Below are 20,097 nucleotides of genomic sequence, written 5' to 3'. Positions count from 1 at the left end.
ACAATAAATTCTCTCTCTCTTTCTTGCACACACACACATATGCCCACACAGCCATTTCAGCATTGACTCAGAGTAATCCTGTGTACAGTTCATTATATGTGTCTTTGCACAGGAAAATTATTTTAGCTCTGCATTTTTATAGAATACTATCTCAACTGAAAAGAACTGCATAAGTGACTTTCTTCTTCCTGCACAGGGTATTGTAATAGCGCACTCATACAAGTTCTGTAGGAAAGACTCTTCCTTTGTATTTCAACAAGATGCTTTCAATCTGTCCAATTGCCAACTGTCCCTATGATATCTGTCTGGAAGATACAGCACAGACATAGTCCGCAGGCATGACCATTCATATTTTCCCTCTTCACTGCCCTCACTTTCTTCTTCCCCTCTGTCCAAATTAAAACTGTAAGCTCCTCAAGACATGGTCATATTTGCTTATGTTGCTCTGTAAAGCCTCATGTGCATTGATGGTACTATAGAGATTAATTAAATGATGCTGATGAAGCACTTTCAAGTTTAAGTTGGGCTATCAGAGCATTGGACAGGCTTATCTCTGGCTGAGAGGGTTTGTCAGGTCTTGTCTCATTAATAGAATCATGCCATCATAGCTTTCAAAAGGACCTGCTTGTCTTCATTTAAGATTTCTGACCCTCTTTGAAGCCTATGCAGGAGATTCTATAGATTCTTTCCAGGAAGCCCAAGACATAAACATAAATTATACTTGAAGTTGTAACTATGCAATAGTTTTAGATGTATTTCTTGCAATCCTGTCCTCAACAGAGGGGAGAAACAATTCTTCCAACACTTTTTAAAAAATATATGAAAATATCTTTGTCAAACATTGTCATTTCATTAATCTGTTCTCTAGCTGAACCTCTCCAGTTTCTCTTCACTCTCTCCCATCTGCTTAGCCTCCTAAACCCTGTTAATTTCTACTGAATTTATTTCACATTTTTCATCTCATATGCAAAATAAGGTCTTACTAGCACCAAGCCAAACAATGTTGTTCCTTTCTGAATCTTGAAATGATATAATCTTGATTGGCCCTGATCTTTTGACATAGAATCACACTGTTCACCTGTATTAAGTTTGTTAAGCTCTATAACCCATACAGTATGTCCTCTCTAGCCATTTGTTTCCTGGTGCATTTTATTCTTCTTTCCTATTGCTCCTTGTCAAACTGTAGTTTACCATCATCTGCCCAGCCCTCCAACTCACTCTGGTACTCTTGAGTTTTGTTTTCAGTCTTATACAACCCTTCCCACTGTTCCTCCATACCAGGGGCGTCCAAAGTTTTTGGCAGGAGGGCCACATCATCTCTCTGACACTGTGTCAGGGGCCGGGGGGGGGAAAGAATTAATTTACACTTAAAATTTTAATAAATTTACATAAGTTTACATAAATGAATATATTAAAGATGAACTCATTTGAATGAATGAAAGTCTTGCAATAGCTCAAGGCTTATAAAAGGCCTTGCACAAAGCAAGGCTGGCCTTTCCTTTGCTGCCACTAGTGCATCACAGACGTGAAACAACAAGCAGTGGAGGGAGCCCTCATCCCACAGCTCATGCGAGAGGACAAACAGTCGCCCTCATGCTGAGAGCAGTTGTGTTGGGCCAGTGCGGACTCCAACAACTCTCCAGAGGGCCAGAGGCTCATTGGAGACTGGGGGCTCCCTGAGGGCCACACTGAGAGGCCTCAAGGGCCGCAAATGGCCCCAGGGCCAGCGTTTGGGCACCCCTGATCCATACCCACTGAATACTGCTGGGAACCCCTTTCCAGTCTAGCATCAATCCATTTCTAATTCCTAAATTGATTTTCCACCCACAGCACCCACAGTACTTTCTCCCACAGCATATTTCTCAGGATTTCAGCTGGTGATGCCATTTGTCACTTCCAAATGTGGATATTGTTGTTGATAGTGTCAATAACAACACATACCGTTTGGATAATTAAATTCTAATACACACACACACCAACAAAGTGTGTAACTGAATAAATTCTGACAGTGGCCTTATCTCTGTACTGCTAAACCAGTAATAAAAGGAACAGAAGTCTCTGAAAGCTAGAACCATAAACCAATCACTTACTAGAGTCGGAGGTTCTGGAGTCTTGCCAAGCAGCTGCTCTGAACGGCAGAGTCCAGCCGGAAGTGCCGTTTTCCTGACTACAGCCTCCATCACCGTGTCCTGTTTAAAAAAGGAGTTATAGTCCAGAATGGGTTGGAATGGGTGGGGGGGGGGAGGGTGTCATTTTAGACTTTTGGCACTGCAGGCCAATACCACAGCAGAGCTCACATCTTAAAACACAGTCATGACTGAAAAGTACAACACGTCCTACTTTATTTTTAAATTTCCAAATGTCACATGGGGCGGACCCCATGTCCTCATTTTATCTTGTCTTGAGCTCTTTTAGCACCTCATCTGGTAGCAGAGATTTAAGGTCACTTTACGCGCCAAGGACAGGAAATGATCAGGTCCGCCTTTCCTTGCTGGAGTGTAAATGATCCTAATTTAATGCCTCAGTTTTTCTCTCAGAAGACTTCCCCCCCCCCCTCACAATCTTTTGTGTTTCGCAGTGCCATGTATTAATGCGCCATTTCTGCTGAAGCATGCCAATCAAGGTGGATATTTTCCTGCACTAGAACTTATTGTCAAGCCCAGACAGCCTCTGATCAACCTCCCATCCCTTGAGCACCAGTTGTCCCAACCACATTTTCTCAATGGCGACTCTGATTCCCTTCCCTCAGTTTTGGCCCCAGCCCTTTCAGTGCCCGAGTCCTGCTTTGGGACACTTGTTTCAATTCTCTGAACACAGGGAATGTCTTCACTTTTGTGGGCCAGCACAGGGCAGTGGCTACTCAGTAGCTTAGCGCAGAGGCTTCCCAAAGGGGAAGGACCACACTTTGGCAAGTTGCCTCAGTTTCCCCCAGCATCCTTCCCATCAGCAAAGGAAGCCATCCAATTCATTTCCCAGTGGCAACATGCCAGAAATTGCCCACTCTCCTTGTAGAAAGCAGTTACTCAAAAAAGTTTGTTTCCCCTTCTTGCTCCCTCTCCCCATCTTCATGTACACATAGTCTGGGATAGTCACTGAAGAGATGCTGCAGAACTGTTTGGTGAGGAGGGTGTGAGAAGATGATTTTTCTGAAACTCCATGTAATGCTCCTTCCTGGAGCTTCCAATTGCAATTCCTGCCATGCTATTCCTAGTCCTGCTACCAGAGGACCTAACTGAAATCCAGTCCACCAGCCATTCCTTTACTTTAGTGTAAACAGGACTGGATACCGAACAGCTTGATTTAGTTAGCAATCAGAACTTATTCCTACATTAAGTTCTACATTATTTACATGTTTCAAAAGGCCTACGTGCCATATGTGAATTTGGATTCCAGTCTTTTTGATTCTGGTGTCAAGGCAAAAAAAATTCCTGAGTGATCCAGTCATGGAAATTAAAGAGAAAAATACCTCTTCTGTATAATGAGCTTGATTCATTTATGGTTTCTGTTCTAGAACTGCATTTGCCTTCTTTACTCTTGACTGTAACTTTGTAATCCAGGGATGCAAGTATTGTGTTGAATGCTTTCGAACCTGTTTTAAAATGTTTCCCTTCTGGTGCTGTCTCGAAACTGCCTTTTTCCTATGTAGTTTTATAGTTTGTCTAGATGCAAAGCTTGTAGAACCAGTGCAGACCCAGCTATCCCCACTCAATGAATATCTAAGGGGGGGGGCAAAACCCCTGATTTTCCCATTTTCTCATCTGTTTTTGGACCTTACTTGCACCTTTGAGGCTTCTGCAATGCCTCTGCATCTTGAAAGTTCTGCTGAGCCATTCAGATGCAGTAGCCAAGATACCTTTGTTGTTGTGAACCTTCCCTGCCTTCCTCAACTGACAAATAAACAAAGGACTTGGCCTTGGGCATGCTTATTGGTGCAGGAAGCCCTCCTGATCTCCAGGAGTGGGAAATTCAAGAGCCCGGGTGAAGGTTATAAAAAGTGGGCTCATGCACCACTCCTTTGCACCTTTGCCCAGGTGTGATGTCAGAATCATTTGATATTTTACAGGAGGCTCACCTACTCACCTTGCTGCCAGTACAGGTGTCAGGGCCAAGACACTGGAGGAGAGTGAATAGGGTATGGCTGGTACAGAGTTTTTGTTTATTTCTGCTTGCTTTTGGCATCCTTGTCTCCCCTTTTCTCCTTCTGCTAGTTGATCAACGCCTTTTTTCCCTTTATTGTTTTTCAATCTTTTAATAAACTTCTTTGTACAGTTACAGTTTAACCTGCCTTGTCTCATTCACGCTTTCAGACTGCCTGTGTTTGGCTACCAGTTTAAGGGATGTCCCAGATCTTTGGGGCTTTCACAGTTAACCTGGAGGGTGAGGCTTTCTCTAGGCAACCTCCTTCTGACTAGGCTTTCTAACTTGGGTGGTGGTCGTGAAGACCACCTTCTCCCAGTTTCAGTTTATCCTGTCAAGAGGGAGAAGGAGAGAACCAGAAGTGGAGTGCTAGTTGCTAACTGCTGTGCCTTGTCTGGCTCTCCATCTTGACTTTAGCACTCAGTCAAGGGCTTTGAGGTCTCCAGTTGTTATGATCCAGGAGACAAGGATTTGGCATTGAAGAATCAGGTAGCATTTTGCTGTCCCCTTGGTGTCCTAGTATTTGGAGCTGTATACAGGAGAATCCTCAGACCTGGAAGAACTAGAATTATTCTCTGCCACATGGCACTACGTCACAAATGTATCTCATAGTCATTTGTTCATTTGAAATTGCTATCACAGACCAAATGTCCTTGTCATGTGAGCACGATAGCGATTTATAGCTATGGCTTTAACTGGTTATGTTTGTCAGGTACCCTGGAGAATGCCTTCTAGAAGGGAAAAAAAGTCAACATGCAGTGGCATCAGCCTGTGCTCTTAACATTGCTACACAAAGGTAATAAGGGCAGTAGCCCCTGTTCTGATGATGATCAAGAATGAATCCATCCAGGAGCGGGAAGGGGGAAAACAGGAAGGTGCCCGCTGGCTCTGCCTCTTGACGTCTGTGTGCTGATGGGCTTTTCTGCATTGTGCAGAAGAGATGTGTTCTCTCTCTCTCCCCCTCCCATGATAATTCATCCTCCATAGCCCTGTGACTTCTGCACAGGTTTAATATACACCTGGTTTTTCCTTGCTATGGAAAAATATTCAGATCTTCTTATCTCAGAAATGTTATCTGCCCTCACAAGACATTGGCCAAATGCTTCTAGAAGCAGGAAGAGCCTTTACACACAGTCCTCACATTGAACTCATTTTATATGAACCAGAGATCATCTCTTGAAACACTCAGTCTCTTTCTATTTTGTTGATTTATTCTAAATTATGTATTTTTGCTAAATAACCCATTGGAAAAGTCATTTAATGCCTCTATCTCAATAAATAAACTTCGAGTATAATGGGTGGATTTTTTTTATTTTGCAAAATCCTGCAAACAAGTATTAACAAAAGAGCACTTAGGTTGGGGCGTGGAATGCCAGAGGGATTCTGTCAACATCTCCCCAGAGGATACACTCAGAACTGCTATTTCATCTCCTTCTGAAATTCAGGGTCAGACTCAATGTGATATCAAATGCACCATTGACCTTCTGATTTTTTAACTTAAAAAGGAAAAGTGGCTGTTACCCCCCCACCCCCAACATCTCAGAACAGCAACACAGGGGAGAGGGTTATCCCCCTTTGCACTAAAGTCCCCATCTGGGTCCTCCACTCCCACAACAACTTTTAAGTGTAAAAAATGGAAAGGCGACAATGCATTTAACACCACAGCTGGAGAGACCCTCAGAGGGCTTTTTTCTTTTTTCAAATGTTAAAGCACACTAAAGCAATTGGGAGTAATGCCTCCTTTCCAGATAACACAATTAACAATTGCAGAGATCACTAAAACAAAGAACAAAGGATCTTGGAGAGGCTTCATGTGAGTTTGAATTCTTCTTTGACACAACACCGACAACTAGTAAGATCAACAAAAGCTACGAACAGGATGGATAATGTATAAAAAGTATGACATGCAAAATATTAGCTAAAGTCCTCTCCATGTTAAAGGCTAAGGCCAAAGCAAACAGTTACAGAATCCCCTGGGGAAAAAAACAACAAAACAGGTCCTTTGCCTGCTTCAAGCTCTTAGTTGCCTACTTTTAAATTTTATAGATCCTTCCTGCATAATTCTGTGCTGAATCATCCTTTTATTTGCATAGCTACCTTCAGCCCTACAAGAGCTGAAATCCTTTTGCTGAAGACGGCAAGAGGGAGAGGAATTGATTGTACAGGACATACATACAGTACCTTCTAAATCTTCATCAGTTGTTTATTGGTTGGCAAACAAATTTCACTTTTACAACAAATATTAGTAATGAGGTCATTCAACTTGGCGACCATACAAAATGCATCATAAATTAAAAAAAAGTAGAATCTGTGCTGCTAATTTTACCTCCTGGGAAGGCCTACATTACTTTAAATCTTGTGAAATAAATACATTTCCTGTTAGGAAAATAATGGAAGGATTTTTTTTTTTTAACCACTTCAAAATAGGTATTTTTATTTTTTAATCTTTGCTATGAGTCAGTTAATTTTTTTTAAACCACTGCAGTACAAGTTTCTAGCTTGGGGACTAGATTTTGACTTCTGCAGGGGCATTGTGTTCACATGCAGAAGCCTTGTTATTACTCTAAAGATATCCAGGCTCCTAGAAAAGTACCTACTGCCTTGGTGATGGGGCTGCTTGCCACAAACACTGCAGCTTCTCATCTGTTGTGCACTGTAAACATAAAAGTTTGTCCAGCTCTCTAATTTGCAAACGGTTCTATTGGCAAATTGATAGACTGAAGAAGAAATACGGTGTTGGAAAAAAGATATCTCAGACTACTGAAGTATGGTGTGACGGAATTGATAGGAAAAAAGATGCTTTAAAGTGAACTTCCTTTCTTTTGCCCAGTGAATTTTTTTTTAATGGAAAAATGGCAAAAAAGGACGTATGAAAAATCTTGCTCCTACTGGTAGACAAACTTGCAAGACCAGCACAACAGAAAAAAGTTTGTTTTTGTTTGTTTTACCACTACATTAACAGGGACGCAAGTTCTGGCGGAACAAAAAGCGGACTATATGTGCAATGCTAGTATCTGTACATTACATAGGAATTGTTCCATTTTTTTTTCTGCCATTAGAATTATCATCAGTTAATACAGCAAAACATAAAAATATGCCATGTAGCATACAGTTACAGACTTCCCTTCTATTTCATTAAGATTTTGTTTGCTCCACAGCTGCGTGAGCTGTGGTTAAATCAAGTGGTGAGAGACCAAAAAACTATTATGTGATACAGATTTAGAATAAAGTTTTGCTATTTTTGCTTCTGTTTTGTGCAGCACTCCAATCTAGATGCATCATTGCTAGTCATTTCAAATGCACGTTTGGCCTTTTGTAAATCAGGTCCTTAGTAATAAGAGGAAGAGGCATCCAAAGATGCTTAAACAAACACAGTATAATTTGAGAAGGCCACGCAGTGGACCATTTCCTGTTGCATCCCTTTCATTAGCATACCGAAGTCTCTCTGAGGTGGGGCGGTGGAGGGAGGGAACGGGAGAGGGGGAATCACAGCAGTTAGCATCCTTCCTGGGTGGGCCTAGAAATCCCATTTAAAAAAAAGGTATGAGAACTGTTTGTTGTTTAGAACAGCATGAAGAAGGAGAACGCACAATATTACCACCGCTTTTGATTTAACTCCAAATAGTAACCCAGGTGTCGGAAAGGGGGGCATTTTGTTTGTTCAAATGTTTGGTTAGCCTTCTATAGACTAGTGACCAAGTGAGCTGGTCCTTTGGAGGTCTCTTCTGATGGGGTCCCATCCTTGTTTGGTGGGACTATAAATCCATCACTGCTGCCTCGCCCCAGCTGGTAGTAAGTGTGTAGCTGCTGGACGTGGTTTCTGGAGCCCAGGTTTGGCATGCTTTTGTAGTACACATCATCAACATCACCACTTTTGGCCGGAGGAGGATCTGTCTGAGTGCTGGCGGTGATGCTTTCTGTGACTGACATGCCGGCTAGGGCGGGCATACTCGTATAAAGAGAATCTCTGTTGGGTGATTGGAGATCTTCTGTGTGCTCATTGGTTAGCAAGGGGAAAAAACTCTCACTGTTGTCTTGCGGAATCCGTCTCCTGCCGTAATGAAGAGGCTGGTGGTTCTCTGCAGAGTAAACCCTTGGGGGTAGCAATGGGACATCTGATTCCTCGTGGATGAGTTCCAAGCCCAAGCTCTCTTCCTGGTTGAAGGAGGTGGCATCGTCAAGAACGATGGCGTCGTCCTCGCTTCCGCTGCCGAGATTGTTGACAAGTTTGTTCATCAGATTCCTGTTCTGTTCGCTGGAGCACTCGTGGTTGTTCAAGTAGGAAGGTATGTAGTTGGAAGTGAGTTCTTTCAGAATCTTTTTCTCTAAGGCAGTCTCACTGTGGTTATAGCTACGGTCAATGATTTGCACACAGTTGCTCAGGTACTCACTGCTGGCAATGCTGTAGCTATTGCCGTGGTTACCATTCAGTGGTAGAGTATCCATGACACTTGTATCCCTGGCATTGTTCAGAAGCCCCTCTGAAAAATATCACACAAGAAAAGTTGACTTGTACCAAAAGATATATATGCATGGGGTTCTTGCTCTACACGGCTATTGCCCTAAGGAGCAATGTTATCATACTGTTTTGCTACATTATACAGGAACCGTGCAAAATAAATAAATAAATAAATAAATAGAAAAGGAAAGGTAATGGAAAAACATACATCATAGGGTTTGGAAGCAAGGGAAACAATGCGGATTCAATAGGCTTTCTACCACTTTGTGATACGAGAACAAATGTTTTTGTTAACATTAATGGGTTTTTCCTTTTTGAAAAACAAAATCCTAGGAAACCATTTCTACTACTCTTAACGCAGATGTGGTGTCAGTTTGCTGAGACCAAAATTACTTCTGAAAAAAACAAAACTCTTCACTTAGTAGGGAAATTTGGAGCATGAGAGAAGGGGGGATTTTTTTTGGGGGGGGAGGGGGGAATTAACATTAATAAAATTAGAAAGAATGTTCTGGAACAAAAATCATCAAGATAAAATTTCATTTCTCATGCCCAGCACCCTCAGTAGAGCCAATGGAGAGGCAGACAAATGGCAAAGTTTTGAACTTGATGCCTACTTGTGTGTATGTGTGTATTTTAACACATCTGTAAGCAATTATTTGGAATAATCGCTTGGTTAGCCTTCACACACATCTGCAATCTCTTGCAGAACTACCTAAGTGCTGGTCGCTTGCTACTATGAAAATTGCTCACCATTGTGATGCAAGTCAAAGAAGAATTAAGGTTCACAAACTTCCAAAAGATACAAAAACATCACACACCGTGAATTACTCAGGGGAACAAGCTAGACATGATGCTGGAGATCGGCTCTCCCACTGGATTTGTTTTCCGTTCAAAACAGCTGTTGGTGGAAGGGAACAGCAGAGGCAAGGCTGGAGAGAGGGGTTTTAATAATCCACCCGCTTTCTTGATTTAACGCAACCCCTCCCTGTAGGTACATGCTCTGTGTGGTGCCACTATGCTTTACCCTTTTATTTCTGCACGAATGGGATCTTAATCCTGCCATTTAAGCTAAAAGACTCACAAGGTAGCAAACAATACAAATACATATAAACAACAGCTTCGGAGTGGTAGGATGGATTTCATTAGGAAAAAGAGAATGGAATGGGGGGGAGAATTAAAAAGTTGTTTTTGTTCTGGAAAAAAGTGCTGTGCACGTCGAACTTCCTGACTGGACCTGATGTACCAATTGGTCCATTTGTATAACAAAGTATTTACAGGTAGACCACAGCTGCGATACAAAGACATCTGCAGGAGGGATCTGAAGGCCTTAGGAGTGGACCTCAACAAGTGGGAAACCCTGGCCTCTGAGCGTCCCGCTTGGAGGCAGGCTGTGCAGCATGGCCTTTCCCAGTTTGAAGAGACACTTGGCCAACAGTCTGAGGCAAAGAGGCAAAGAAGGAAGGCCCATAGCCAGGGAGACAGGCCAGGGACAGACTGCACTTGCTCCCGGTGTGGAAGGGATTGTCACTCCTGAATCGGCCTTTTCAGCCACACTAGTCGCTGTTCCAGAACCACCTTTCAGAGCGTGATACCATAGTCTTTCGAGGCTGAAGGTTGCCAACAACAAAAAGTATTATAATTAGAGAGCTGTGGCAGAACATTATGTATTGATATGATCTTAATGGTGGCTAAAATGCTGATTGGCAAATATTGGCATAATGAAGGGCCACTATCATTTAAAGAACAGATGGCAAACGAGTGGAAGCTGGCATAATGGTCAACTAAACTGAGGAAAAAGAGCCTATATCAAGAACCCTTTTATAAACACCAGCCCCACAGGATCAATTTTATGAAAGTGAGACATAATCTTGAGATTGATCTATACCAATGATTTGAAATGGTACAAGTAAAGCCGAAGTGCTGTAATATGATGATTTGTTATATTGTTTTTTGGGGAATAGAATTGATTTATTAAAAAAAACCAAAAAAAACACGCACACACCATTCCTTCCAGCCTTGCTTCTCCAATCCAATTTGAGTCCCTTGTGGCTGCTTTGAACTAAAACAACAACAAAAAGATTAAGCACAGAACTGCAGCTGATTGAAGTTAGTAAAATTTACTATCACGCAAAACCTGCATGGTATCAGGCTGGACAAATAGTAAGCAGTATTATCAAAAACATTTGTAGAAGCTTTTCAGTAAAAAGTTCACAAAGTAGCACACCGAGCAAAGGGAAGATGGTCTCTGTCCCCAAAGGGTTCACAGAAACACAAGGGGGACACCAGCAAACAGCCACTGGAGGGGATGCTATGCTGGGGAGATGGATAGGGAGAGTTGCTGAGAGATGCCTCTTGGCCCAGTTAGCAAAGCGTATAAGCAGTAGTTGCATTCTAATTACACTTACTAGGAAATAATAACAAATTGAACTAAGGGCCCAGTTTTATCCAGGAAAATGTGTATAAGACTGCAGACTGAAATGGCTAGTCACAGAAGCTTTCACTACCAAACTTCTTTATTTGTTTGCAGACATATTAGGATTGCAACCCTATACACATTTCCCAGGGAGCATGCCCCTGTGTATAGACAGACTTATTTCTAAGTCTGTTTATTCAAAGGGACAGGCGGTGACTACTGTGTGCATCTATATCTATATCTCGAACTGGGTCAGGTCGTTGCGTCTGTGATATTTTATGTTTGCTTCAGTCTCTTAGCGCAGCAGTCTCCAGACCAGAGCCTGCTGAGTCCCCAGATAACCCATCCTTGCGCAGCATGATACTGGCAAAGACTTACTGTTCCACACCGCAGCTTCCACTTTTTGCAGCCAATCTTTGTTGCAACTCACACTGAGCGGTTGCTTCTTCAGCCCGTTGCCCCAGCAGGTTCTGTATGCTGTTTTGCACGCCAAATTCCCTTTCCAAACGTGGCCTAGAGAACTTATGCCCACTTTAAGCTCATTAGTTCCCCTCTTCACTCAAAATATCCCTAATTCTGCAGAAAGCACTGCGGGGTACTGCCCCACCACCAGGGTGGCTCGCCTGTTCAACCTGCAGATGTTCTCCTTCCTTCTCTCTCCCACCAGAAGCTTCTCTGGCCACTGCAGCAACACCTTGGTTCTCAGTAGCTCTTGCGTATGGCAACAATACACTAGTTTCCAGCGTCTCCAGCAGTCTGTTCCAGCAGTCTTCCACACTCTCCAGTCAGTCGGTCGGTCGGTCGGTCGGTCCATCCTCTTTCCTCCAAGCTCCTTTCTCTTGCTCTCTCAGTCTTTCCAAGTTCCTTACTTCTACACTGATATACTCTCCCTTCTTCAGGTGCTGCTTTTATCCTTGAAGACCTTGTTGCCTCTGGTGGCTGCAGCTGTGCAGCACTTCCACTGCTAAAAGCCAAGTTTTTGATCCCATGCTTCCCTGGACTGTCAGAGCAAGGGGCCACTGTTGACACCACATAACACCCTATCTCATTGAGGGACCTTGCATGTTTCCATTACACACCCCAATTTCCTGGGGAAAGTGGTTGCCCAGCAGGATCTGTGGAGAAGATCAGCTGCTAAATGTGAAGGCTGCAGTGCGGAACGGTAAGGCTTCCCCACCACCATGCCTGGACGAATTATTTGGGGATGCTGGATCTGGCCCATTGGGTTTTAGGTCCCTGTATTTAGAGGGATGCAATAAAACTGTGATGTTTTTGTACCTTCTTTTGGAAGATTTAACTCTCTTGCTTTAAACCTGCACCTTTTGTGAAGGTTTCACTCTTTCTCGACTCTATATTCAAGATATCACAAGATGCCATCTGAATTAACGTGGAATAAAAAAGAATGTACCCATGGCCTGGGTATAAGAAATTCATGTTGCTATGATTATTTTATACCAAAGATGAATACACATTATCTGGATACGATTAGATATAAACGTTGATTAAATAATTTATATAAAGATTAGAACCTATTATTTCTTCCCAACATGGGCAGGGAGGAAGCAGTTCCTTGCAGTCAACTGAGGTGGAAGAGAGAGGGATCCGAGAAAGATTCTGAATCTCCAATTGCTCTGCTGGTACAAAGTTGTAGCAGCATTTTCTTTTCTGAATATTTGAGAGAGAAGGCCAAGGAGAGGAAGGCCAAGGAGAGGTAATGTGAATGAGCATTCTGGCCAATTTAGGTTTTTTGGTCATGTTATAAAAAGCAAGAAATGTTTGCAGCCTCACATCTGAAAATGCCCTTAGAACGCATTCTGATGGCTTCTTTCTCCTCTCAGTGCCATGTGATAGCACCCGACTGGCAATACAAGAAGAGACCAAAGTGGGCGTTTGGTCCAGGGCTATTCTCTGTTCAATGCAGGAAGTCAGCCACATGGACTACATAGCCTATGCTGCTCCTATCTATGCTGACTGGTCTCTATCAGTCATCATTAAAATTTGTCAGACAACAAAAAATCCAATCCTATGCATTTCTACTCAGAAGTAAGTCCCACTGCAGTCAATGGGTCTTGCTCCCAGGTAAGTGTGGATAGGATTGTGGCCTACAATGTATCCCTAGTTTTGTGAATATAAGGACTGCCATGTTTTCCTTTACTTCTGTCCTTTGCCTTACAGTGGTCCCATGCATTGCAACAGGTGCTCCTGTTAAAGGCATGACACTGTTCTTGTTTGGGGCCTTTCAGTCACGTGGATCAGCCCAGATTGAGATGGCCTGCATGTCCTAGGCATGCAGGGTCGGATGTGACAAAGCAGCAATGCACTGGAGTCTTCCAGGTGGCTCCAGAGCTCATCAGAGAACACTCAGCACCTCCAGAGTGTTCAGGTGCTGCTTTTTATTTCAGAGATGTGGATGTTTTCTTAATGTTGTAATCCTTTGGATAAACTCAAACACGAGACAGGGCTTCCATATGTTTTTCCTGTTTGTTCAGATGCTGCTGCCAAAGACACCAGACAAGGCTGAACCAACACTGGTGGATTAGAAAGCAATTTGTTGACAAAGATTAATGGTCATTCACATCAGCAAGAAAAATCTTCACTATATTGTCAGTGTACCTTTGGAAAATACTGAATTCAGTCTGCATCTGTGAGGCACTATAGATTGTCTGTTTAGGTCTGGGAAGCATCAGAGCTTACAGGTTTCTGAATTGAAATGTCCCTAAAATGTCACTCTTATTTGGGCCTTCAGATATTTACTGGATAGATATCTAACCCGCATTTCAGACCAAAAAAGCTGCGTGTCAAAAAGAGAATAACCATCACAGATGTAGAATGAAATCATTTATTTTCATAATATAAATCTTGATCAGCAATGGTTCCACAATGGTTAAGTAACATAAGACATACTTGCAAAGATCTGTGTAATGAATGACTGTTACTTTGGAGTCGTTATGGCTGGGTAGCTTATGCATTAAGACATGTCTTCCTTAGTTCTTCTGCCAATGCATAGAATAACCAGCTGGAATTTTTTTAAAAAAGAACATAAAGGGGTTGCCTTGCATTGAAAATGACTCTCATGACATGTAGCACAGCAACATGAGAAAAATCATATGAGTTTTGCAGACAAAAATGCTTCAACTGAAAATAAATTCCATTCTCATACACTGCTACACAGAACGGAAATACGTTGAATGAAAGACAAAATGAAAATAGGCACAACAGAAGGATCTAATGGCTACCAATAGCTATAAAATATGCCTCGTTATTTTTGATTTCGGCATTGCAAGAAATGAACTATAAATATCTACATCATTGATTTATGATGCATTCAAAAGTGAACTAAAAAAAATTACATTTGATATGCAATGTTTAGCTTTACTCCCATACTTGTCTCTCTGTAGGGCTCTAAACGACAGCATGAAGAAAAGGAAAGAAAAAACAAGTAAGCTCACAGCGACAATAGGAGGAACATGAATCAAAAGCAAATTGATGATATGCAGAAAAAAGTGTTAACAGAAACCATTTCAACTTCTAGAAGCAAATGAGGTTAACATTGCATGGGTTATAACAGCTTGAAGAATTAGTCACATGTTTTTATTCCCAAGAATTAATGCAGTTTTTTTTTTATTGACCTCCATCCTCAGATGGCAAAATCCAAAATTGAAAATGGCCTCGCTCCATGTTTTGGCAGGATCCAAGGTGCTTCCTGAGTCTTAAACTTTTTTTACTTACTGTTAATTATGATGACAACTAGTGTTTGGACACTGAAGTTTAGTTCCGTGTAAAATGACTGGTTTTCGTCTCAGTGAGTACCACTTTTCTACCAGAGGGTTTCCTCAACCACAATATTCTAAGCATGATTAAATGAAGACTAGCATTTCAAGGGATGTTTCAAGAATGATGCCAGGATTTTCTAGCCGCAGACCACTGAAATCAGTAAAGCACTTTGGGATCCAAGAATATTCCCTATGCTACTAGGAAGACTGCCTGTGGTTAGTAGGTGAGATATAAATATTCTCAATAAATAGGAAATAGATCTTTCAGAATGTTCCAAGCTCCAATATAATTGATCATTACCTTGTTTTCCTGAGGGCCTGCACTCTCTTAGCTACTTACCCAAACAAAGCCAGATTGAGTCTCCTTCTCCTTAAGCTCAGCCTATACCTATTTAAGATTTGAGCACTCCTCATGAAGGGTTATATTCTAACCCTCACTACTGCAAACAGAAGTTGCTGCTATTTGTGCAAGGGGGAGGAGCAATCATCACTGATTTCTCTCAAACCCCACAGAATCCTGATGTGTAGGGTTCACTGCAAGGTTTCAAGCGTTTTCTTTGTAGGAGCACAAAGACCTATTCGGGGGTTCAAAAGAGGGGGCACCTAAAGATTTCAAACTTCTGCTCTTCCAGGTTATAACACGACCATTTATGCTACTAGTGATTCAGCAGGGTACACCCCACAGCTTCTCATTTGCCTTGGCAACCATGGAAACCCTTGAAAAGCTGACAATTATCCTGGCTTGGTTGAAATCACCACAACCACATGGGAGTCACTTCACATGAATCCAAGTGCTCATAAGGGTACTTAGTACAGCTTTCACAGAAGTGTAAACTTCAGATATGCATATTTTGAATTTCCATGTCAAAATCTTCATGTACGTGAAAAGACAGCACGGCAAAAAGAAGCTTTGTGAGCTTCAGTGCTGCAGAGAGGTCTACATGCAAATGCGCAATCCCTGAATAACATGTGTGGAGGTAGTGAAGTTCTCTGCTCTACCAATTCTTCAGAACTGGTCTCCAGTCTCTAAGAATCTCTCAGAAGTTACTGAAAGCAATTCTGGAGATTTTAACAGGGCTTCCTGTTATGTCAAAGGAAAAACATCTCCAAGAATCATTTCAGTCAGAGCTGGCTGTGCTACTGCTCAAGGGCAGGTATGGATTATTTCAAAATAGTTTTGTGTATGTGGGAGGGATCTGCAGGGTTCTATTTTCTAATGGCAACTATGCCACAAGTGAAGGAACGAGGGTCTTAAGTGAAGGACAGCTCTGCAGGACAGGCTCTGCTACTATACAACTTGTTGTATGGAGGTCAACCATCCATGTAGGGATTTCATCATTTTTATATTTCCTGTTTTAAGGGAAATGACTGACACTATTATACTGTGGCAAAACAAAATCTTTTTTTTTTTGTATGGCAGGTGGTAGCCTTGAAAAGAAATAGGATAATATTGACCAAAAAAAAATTTGATTCTAAACTACATAAGACTATGAGCCCACCAGGGATGGGGATCTGCATATTTTCATGGAAAATCAGCTTGAAAAAAATCAAATCCTTGAGAGAGCTGTAAATGTACAAACAAATACATGAACAAATGAATGAACAAAACAATAAAAGCAAGCACAGACTTTCCTGTGGAAGGAGATACTTAAAGTGGAGACAGTGTAAAGCACTCAAAGACAAAACTAAACACTTAAAATTGAAATTAAAACTAGAAGGAATGAAGATTTTTAGGCTAATATCAGTGCTTTGGGACTTCTGGTGGTGGAAACAATGGTGCTCCTCCTGCTGGTCATTGACCACCAGGTTTTTATTACCCACAATTCCCCTGAGGACAAGGAAGATTGTGGGGCAATTGCCACACCATAAGCATGGGGAGGGTCCCAATTTCACTTCCTAAAAAGAACTGAATTGACCCCCACCCCCAGTTTTCCACCTGTACATGGGATGGTGAAATGGGGGCCCGTGGCATTTCAGCTCAGTCCTAGTAAAGTCTCATTTGGCAAGTTTCTGCTCTCATCCAGTGGTGTAGGAGTAAATTTTGAACTGCAGGAGCTTGTCATGACATTCCACCAGCTATGCAAAACAACAGAATCAACTTTAAACTTCTTCATTATAGGGTTTTTTCCAGTCACTTATTTCTACTTCAAAACTTGTTATACTACATTTAGGCTGCAATCCTAGGCATGTTTGTATGATGACCACACAAACTACTGTTACAGGTAAGCAACCTGCCCTCCTCCTTCATGGTCTCTGTGTGGTTATCTACAGTGTGGAATACCTAGCTTACCCCTTTGTTGGAAGTGAACACAGGTTGATCAGGTTGACTTCCTAGCATACCCCTTTGGTAGAGGTGGCTGCAGGTTGATTACAGAAACTCATGTCCAGGGCACAGTGTTTTATGAACTGTGTAGATCACACTGCTGCTGTGCAGAGCTCTGGGCACTGGAAGCCTCTCAGGCTCACAGTGGAGGAGGAAAGCACTCTGGTGGAGTGTACCCTCCAGGAAACTGATGGCTCCTTTTTGGCTAACTGGTAAGCCAGGGAGATAGTCTTGGTCACCAAGTGAGCGAAATGCTGAGTGGAAACATTTTTGTGCTCTTGCAGTGTCCTTGTTAACACCACTAACTTAGGCTGCAAACATATGCATGCTTTGAACACAATGGAATTTACTTCTCAGTAGATATGCTTAGGATTGTGTTGCTAATGTTTAATATGTGTAGAGCTCTTTCCTTTTCTGAAGACTTGAAAAAAAGACAGTTCTGATTATGTGAGATGATGAGACAAAGGCAAGAAGGCAATGTTCGGTCTCAACACCACTTTGTCCAGGGAAATTCTAACAAATGGCAGGTCCAAGCACAAAGCACACAGTTCTCTGTACTACCAGATATACCATTTTCAAGGTGAGCAGGCATGGCTCCACGATAGCAAGATGTTTAAAGGCTTGTCCATAAATTGGAACCAGGCTGACAGTAAGCCCCAAGATGGCTAGTTTGACACGCAGGTACAAGTTGGATAGAATCTTCTGTCCAGCAGGTGGGAGAAAATGGGGTAATCTGCTGCTGCTGCATGGAATGTAGTAGAGATGGTGGCAAAATATACTGTTAGAGAAGAATTTGTCAAGCCCGTTGAGAAGGATGCTGCATTGTAGAATGATTTGGTTGCAAGTTGCTAGATGCTGTGTAGATGCAGAAATGTTTTCACTTTGCTAAATAGATATTGCATGTTGAGAGGCTTCAATAGTGAGCTAGTGTGTCATCCTGGAGTGAGCTAGGGCTATGCAGATGAAGACTATATGCAGATGAAGACTGAATCCTACACTGTTTCAGCATCTTGAGATCACAATGAAGTATTTAGTTTTGATTCTGAGAGAAGAGATTCAGAGGGGAGGGTAGCTTAAGGTAGTTGCACTACACCATCCTCAATTCTGGCATAAACCAGATCCACTTGGCCACCATGGTATTATCAGGATGAAGTTGGTGTTGAACTTGTGTATCCTATTGATGAACTTGGTGTTTAGCAGAAAGGGGGGAAACACGTAGAATACACACCCTTCCCACGGAACTAGGAAAACATCTCCAATGGATCATGACAAACAGATTCAAAACAGGACAATGATGAGTTGTGGAGTGGAAGGCTTTGAAATCAAGGCTCCACTTGTGGCAATTGCCTTGTCCCCATAATCTGCAGAGAGAATTTGCTAAGTTGTTGGATAGCCTGGCTATATGGACAAGGGTTGGCATGATATGATGTTGCACACACCGCTACTGAATCGTACAAGCAAAGGAACAGTGTTTTCAATGCGTGCCATGCTGTTCGTTCATGGAGTGCATGGCTCTTGTGCTGTCCATTAGAAGCTGCACTATCTGGTTCTTCAAAGATGGTAGGAAGGATTTTCGGCAAAACAACAAAGGACTTGGGGGAGTCGTAGTTTGCCTCTCATCCCTATACTGATGTATTGGAAGCTATGGTTTTGGTTGGCATGCTGGGATGGAGGGGCACATCCGTCAGGAGGTTTCTTGAGAGAGCCCACCAATGGAGAGAAAGTAGGATTTGGTCTGGAATGACGAGCGGTTTGTGTTGACGATACCCACGATGTCTGAATTCTGACAGAAATCATCGTTGTAGAGGCGACACATATAAATGCAGCAACACACCAACGGCCGTAGTGGACATTGCATTGCCTAGGAGCCACTGGACCTGATGCGCAGATTGACAGTGATGATTAGAACTCCAACATGAGGGATATTACAGACAGATCCCTTATTCTGAGAGTGTCATGACAGCACCTAGAATCCCACAGGACTCTTTTACACCATATCCACTGAGTTGTCATACAGGCCCAAAGATGTTACCAGGGCCAGAATGAATTCTGTATTTTTGGAGTTGCTGCTTGGAATCTTCCACTGTAAGTCAATCACTATTTGATGCTGGAGGAACATCATGATCACAGTCATACACTTGATGAAGACCCTCAATGCTTTGGAGATGCTGAAAGGAAACATTCAATACTGAAAGAGTTCAGTGCAAACCGCAATGCATAGACACACATGATGTCATGGATATGCCATATGCATCCCATAAGTCTATGGCATCTTCATAGAGAGGCATCAGCATGTTCAGTAACAATAACATATGGTATTTGTTGATTTAAATGAAAGCATTGAAATCCTGTAAGTCTTGAATAGGATGGTGACCACCATCTTTTCTTGGTATCGTGAAGTATCTTAAGATCCCCAGGTATTTTGGATGAAAATCTCTGAGGTAATAGTATCACTGAATGCCCTCTTTTCTGAAAGCTAAAAAGTTCATCAGACTTAGAATCACAGAGTCAGAATGGACCTACAAGATCATCAGGTGCAACCCCTGGCAATCCACAAGTACAAAATCCCCAATAGGTGACTATCCAGTGTCTGCTTGAAGACTGCTCAAAGATGAAGAGTCTACCACCCTCCAAGGCAGATGGTTCCACTGCCGAACTGTTTGTACTGTTAGGAAGTTTAACATTTAAGCAGAATTTCCTTGTTGTAATGTAAACCCATTTGGTCCTATCCTTCAAAGCAACTAAAAACAAACCTGCTCACTCTTCTACAGGATAACTCCTCATATTATTTATTATCATATCCCCTTCTTAACTATCTCATTTCAAACTAAGCATACTTAACTCTTTCTATCCGTCTTATTGGACATGGTCCTCAGCCCCCACAACCTCCTCTGGACCTGCTCCTGTTTGTCAATATCTGTCTTCAACTATGACATCCAGGACAAATATTCCAGATGGGCCGTGACTAAAGCAGAATACATTGGTACCGCTA

General features: G+C 42.2%; 1 protein-coding gene across 4 annotated transcripts in view; it reads right to left on the bottom strand.

Moving 5' to 3' along the window:
* ADGRL3 (adhesion G protein-coupled receptor L3) overlaps positions 1 to 20,097 on the bottom strand; it is a 675,925-nt gene that overhangs the window by 13,307 nt on the left and 642,521 nt on the right. Inside the window, exon 22 of one of the 4 annotated variants that reach the window (XM_066612511.1) lies at positions 2,134 to 2,189. The exons of 1 other annotated variant lie outside the window; for it this stretch is intronic. Coding sequence is in view for 1 of the 3 variants with exons in the window: in XM_066612509.1 (XP_066468606.1) it covers positions 7,819 to 8,618 (800 nt within the window). In the remaining 2 variants the exon portion in view is untranslated. Of the gene's footprint in view, positions 1 to 2,133; positions 2,190 to 5,489; positions 8,619 to 20,097 lie in introns of those variants that run through there. 2 more of the 4 variants (XM_066612509.1, XM_066612510.1) reach the window with 2 other exon arrangements.

This window comes from Tiliqua scincoides, chromosome 2 (assembly GCF_035046505.1).
Source record: "Tiliqua scincoides isolate rTilSci1 chromosome 2, rTilSci1.hap2, whole genome shotgun sequence".
NCBI lineage: Eukaryota > Metazoa > Chordata > Lepidosauria > Squamata > Scincidae > Tiliqua > Tiliqua scincoides.
This window is presented reverse-complemented; position numbering and strand designations above follow the sequence as displayed.